Consider the following 5,181-nt stretch of genomic DNA (forward strand, 5'->3'; position numbering starts at 1 on the left):
TGGGCGGTGCTCTGGGGCTCTAAGTAAATGTCACAGAGAGGAAGGGCTGGACGAGGGCTCTTCCACAGCTCTCTCCTCCCCCCTCCATCGTCAAGTATTCTTTCCACCTGCCAATGCAAATATTTAACAATGAGACTGTTTTCCCCCAGAACATACAAGCAAGAGAGAATTCCTATGGCTAGGTGGGAGCAAATATAGGAAAAATGACTGAATAATTTCAAAGATGTATTATTGATTAAAATTTTGTTGATAAGTGACTTACACTGAATGTTAGGCAAATGAGTTTCTGGCAAGAAATAGCTATAAAAGAATGATCGAATTTACCAAAGCATTTCTGCATATCAGTCGCTTTGACATGTGTTCATTGATTATTCAAGATTACGGAAACTGCAAAAATTCAGGTGGGAAATGTCACACTGCGAGGAGTAATTACCATTTTGATGAACAGAGAATAACTTCCCAGCTGATTCTTTACAGTTACCTTGACGTGTTAAAAGCACGGTTTTAAGCTATGTGACTTCAGAAATCAATTATTTGAATATAATATTGATGTATCAGTCATAAGCTAATCTTTAGTATAAAGTCAAGTTATTTTAGGCAACATACTGTACTGTATAATTTTAGAGTAACGAAACCAGAAGGAGACCCTCATCACATTGAAAATGAGAACATTGGTCTATAGTACACTCAGGGCTGGTATGGGTAAAGGTTTCAGAAACTCTGGCTGTCCATAGACACTCGGGTTGCTCCCATCTCTTGGGCATTGTGAATAGCACAGCTTTGATATGGGTGTTTTGTTAGATATTTTTAAGAAAGTAAATTATTTTTTTTCTTCTAGTACTTGTATGGATTGATTTTTTTACATTTAGATCTGTGATCCCATCTGAGTGTTATTTCGGATTATGATGAGAAGTGTGGACCCAACTTTATCTTTTTTCCCCAATGATTCTCTATTTTGTTTCAATGTCGTCTATTAAAAGTTAATTGTTTCTCAGTGATTTGAGAATTGTTTACCATATGTTCAATTGGGCAATGTATGGAACTTCAATTCTCCCTTTGATCTGCCTGTCCTACCCACGCCAGTGGCACACAGTTTTGGGGTACACTTTAATACCTAAAGGAGAGTCTCTGGTAGGGTGGAGAATAAGGAGCCTTACTCTGGGAAGAGATAGGTCCTTCCATCACTCCCCAGAGCGGGTGGAGGGGAGATGGAGGAATGCATGGCTTGGAGGAGAGAAGAAGCTCACCCTGACTCCCAGGATGGGGGCGACGGGGATTCACTTGTCCTGGGGAAGAGACCCCATTTTCCTGGAGGAGCTCACACTCAGTCCTGGCACACATTTGCTGTGTATTGAATCATGTTTAATGAACAAATGAGGAATCGGTTATTTCCACTCTAGATGTGGATGTTTATTAAGGCTCTGGGAACCGCCCTGGATCTGGGCTCTGCCCCAGAGAAGGGGAGTCAGTGACAGGGGGTGTCACTCCAGCCCCCACTCTTTGAAGCGTCTCATCGTTCTCCGTATCCAGGGCAGGAAGCTGGAAATCCTGGTGAAGACTGCTGGAGGAGTCCCAAACCTGTTTCCGTAGGAGACGATGCCCTGGGCCACGTTGTTACACACAAGGGGGCCACCGGAGTCCCCCTGTGGGCAAGCAGAGGAAGGGACACTAAGTCGGGCCTCCATTCTCCAGGCCTCCCCGCTCCTGCGGCCCTAAGGCCCGCCCTCAGAGAAGGCAGGCGTGGGTGGGCTCCTTCCACTGCTGGCTGTGTGTGAGATGGGAGGGTGAGGGGCAGCAGAAGTCGAGCTTCTGGATTTTTCCATCACTGGGCTTCAGCCCTGGCTATGGTTATTCTCCAGAACAACCCAGGTCAAGGTACCTTCACCGGCCCCAGGAAAACGCTGCACATGTACGTCCTGTGTCTGGTGCACCTGCTATTCCCCCAGAGACCGGATTGACGGGGAAAAGTCCCCCCCCTCACTCTGCTCTGGGCCCCAGACTGAGGTCATGGGGATGTAGTCTGTCCCCACTGCCCAGTCTGCCCACGTCCCTTTGTCTCGGACAGTGTCGGCAGATGCCCGTGGTCTTACCAGGAAGGCGGATTTCCTCTCTCTTGGGTCGCCCACACAAATCTGTGTTCGGCCAGTGTAGAACATGAAGCGTCTACGGCACTCCCCATTCCTCTGCACTGTCAGCTGCACGTCTTGGAGCGTGTCTGTTCTCCTGTTCAGGCCGAGAAGGCCCCAGCCGGCCACGGTGCACAGGGTCCCAGGTCTCAGCCTGTCCTGGGTCTGCGGCAGAGCCACCGGCCTCACAGCTCGATTACGTCTGACTCTGCTTCTCAGCTGGCAGGAAGCATGCAGGCACTCAGGGACTGTCTATGCCATGCTCACCCCATGCCTACCACCACCCTGGGAGTCTGCTTGGCTTCCCCCTCCCTGGTCCCCCAAGCTGGGAGGGAGCCGCCCGGGTGAAGTACCAGAGGGTCGGTACCTGCAGTAACATGATGTCATTCTGGTTGTTCTGCTGATTGTACCCGGGGTGGGGGATGGCTCTGAGCACCGGTATGCGCTGCTGAGTCCTTTCCAACCTCCTGATGTTGTGGGCCCCCAGGATGACACTTATTTGTCTGCAAAGGAAAGGGAGCCTAGAAGTAGGTCTGAGCTGCAGGAACTGCACTCCCCGATGCAGGTCACGTGACAGCCCAGGGTGGCGAGACCTCAGCCAAGGGAGGTGGGGACAGGAGGGCTCTGGCACTGGGCTCTATGCCCTTGGTCTCCACAGCCCTGATCTGGGGGTGGTGGGAAACTCAGCGACCTTATATTTGGCCTCCCCTACAATAAAAAAGGAGCTTGAATTCATATTTTGAGCCCCAATGCGTGCCTTCCATCTCCCCATCTTGCTCTTTTTGATCAGGTCCTCCTTTCTCCCCATTTACAATGGCTTGCTCCCTGCTCCCCAAGCCCTAGCTGCTCTTTTTTCACCCCTTTATTGCTAGAACCCTGCTTTCAATGGCTCCTCTCATGAAATCTTCTGGACCTGCTCTGCTGGTGCCCAGAAGCCCCTTAGTGACTCACCTTCCCAAGCAGTGAGCTGCTGTCATCACAAAGTCTTCTCGCACCAGAAACCCCCCACAAGTGGTCAGACCCACTGGTCTCTGGATCTGAACATATGCCATGTAAGGGTGGGAATGGGGCCTGGCCTCTTGGCCTCCGATGATCTGCCCTGGAAGGAAGCATTAGGCACTTATCTCTGCACTGACAGGTGTGTGGGCTTCGGCTTGGTGGCTCCAGAAATGTTAGAAGATGGCGAGGCAGGAGAGGTGCTACACGGGCCGGAGAAGCTGGTGGTTCATGAGAACTGGGTCTGCAGGGCACCAGCCTTGGGGGAGGCTCCAGGAGTCTGCAGGAAACGCTGCTGGCTCCCCATCCCAGCCTCAGCTCCCTCCCACCTCCCCAGAAGGCAAGGCCAGCTGCAGCCTCCCATAATGAGGAAGGTTCCTCTGCTGTGGGGATGGCAGATCCGGAGCCCTCTGAGCAGCCTCTCCCTGCAGTCCCGTCGTACTTTCTCCCTCAGGGAGTCTCCAGATCCCTGTGAGTCCAGCTCACGGCCAGCTCATGAATCTAAGGCTCTAAGGATGAGCTGGCGGGCCTCCTATTGCTGTATCTTTATCTCCTAGGCTCTGCCACAGGAGCTGCAGAATGAGTGCAGAGAGCGTGTTTATATAGCAAGTAGTACGTGCCAGGACGACTCCAAGCATTTTATGTACACTAAGTCATTTAACTCTCATGTCAGCTCTCTGAGGCAGGCCTGACATAATTCCTGTTTTATAGATGATGGAGCTGAGGAACTCTGAACTCATACAAGCTGCCCAATGATACAGGGTTAGGGAGTGCCTGAGTGGTCTGGCTCCAGAGTCTATGGGATGGGGTTGGCCTCTGAGGATGGGGACGGTCACTCACCTGCCTTAGCCCTGGGAGGCAGGAGAAGGACCACCAGGAGCAGGAGTGGCTGCATCGTCCTGGGAAGTCTGCCCAGTCAGTTGCTTCTGGTCTTCCTCCTGCCAGACTTTGAGCCCCTGAAAGAGGAAGGAAGGGTGAGGGTGGGGGCTTGAGAATTCGCATTCCCATTCTCCTGCTGCTGTGCTAGGTTTCATCACCCAAGGCTGCCCAAGAGGCTTGCCCACTAACTGCCAGTGATGTGGGGGAAGACAGTAACCCAAGGCTTCAGCGCAATATCCCGCACAGCTGCTGAATCATTGCTGGCCGCGGAAATGGGAACCCAGGGCAACAGGGATGGGGACCGGGTCACTGTGTCCCAGAACCTCAAACCCACCGAATTCAATAATCCCTACAAGCATCAAAGCTGGGAGCTGTCTATTTCCTCCTTCCTCTCCCTCATTGACTGGAGCCTGCATGTCTTCACCCTTTGGCCTTAGCCCCCTGTTGAGACCCTAGCTGCTCCCACTTCTTTCTAGAAGTTGTCATGCAGATTGAGTAGCTCTCTCTCCTGAGTGTGTGGAGGGCACTGCCAGAGAAAGGAAAGGGAAGAATGAGGCTCTGCCACTGACCATTATGCTCTCAGGTCTCTTGAGCCCCAGCAAACTCTCAGTGAAATCCTGACACTGTGGACGACTTCTGTTCTCCTGCTTCCTACTCAAGGCAAAGGCCTTTATGTCCCAGAAGGTTCTCTGCATGCAGAAAAGGCCTAGTGACTTGATTTTGTTGCAAGCCATCAGACCCTGGTGGAAAAACATCTCAAATCCTATTCATCCATGGTATAAGAGTCCCATCAACTTAATCCCATCTCTGCCCCGGGGGTGATAGCTCCTAAGAAGGAGGTACGTCACTGCTGTGCTCCCTGTAACACATGAAGAAGTGGACCCAGGCATTCATCATTGAGAGAAAGGCACGGCATAGTCCTGCAGAGTAACACAGAGGGCTGTGAGACACTCATAAAAATACTTAGAAGACTGTGTTGGCACAGAAAAACATTATAGTATGGTAAAATTTTTGCAAAAGTATCAGAATTGAAAACTAATACAATTCTCAGTCTTTTATGGATTGTGATAACCCACTTGAAAATCTTATGAAAGTTAAGGATCTCCTCCCTATATATAAATATACATCAATTATCACCAATTTTAAAGCTGTAAAGATCTTAATTCCTTCTCTATTACAC

The 5,181-nt window shown here is 50.6% G+C and overlaps 1 protein-coding gene across 1 annotated transcript; it reads right to left on the minus strand.

Moving 5' to 3' along the window:
* Positions 1 to 1,332: 1,332 nt before the first annotated feature.
* LOC125963384 (cathepsin G-like) lies at positions 1,333 to 4,918 on the minus strand. Its single transcript, XM_049705354.1, has 6 exons — positions 4,571 to 4,918; positions 3,963 to 4,078; positions 3,078 to 3,225; positions 2,494 to 2,629; positions 2,091 to 2,345; positions 1,333 to 1,643 (listed from the first exon to the last, which is right to left on the minus strand). The coding sequence occupies exons 2-6, from the start codon at positions 4,015 to 4,017 to the stop codon at positions 1,482 to 1,484; spliced, it is 756 nt and encodes a 251-aa protein (XP_049561311.1). The 5' UTR covers positions 4,018 to 4,078; positions 4,571 to 4,918; the 3' UTR covers positions 1,333 to 1,481.
* Positions 4,919 to 5,181: the final 263 nt, after the last annotated feature.

Source organism: Orcinus orca, chromosome 2, assembly GCF_937001465.1.
Source record: "Orcinus orca chromosome 2, mOrcOrc1.1, whole genome shotgun sequence".
In the NCBI taxonomy this organism is placed as follows: domain Eukaryota; kingdom Metazoa; phylum Chordata; class Mammalia; order Artiodactyla; family Delphinidae; genus Orcinus; species Orcinus orca.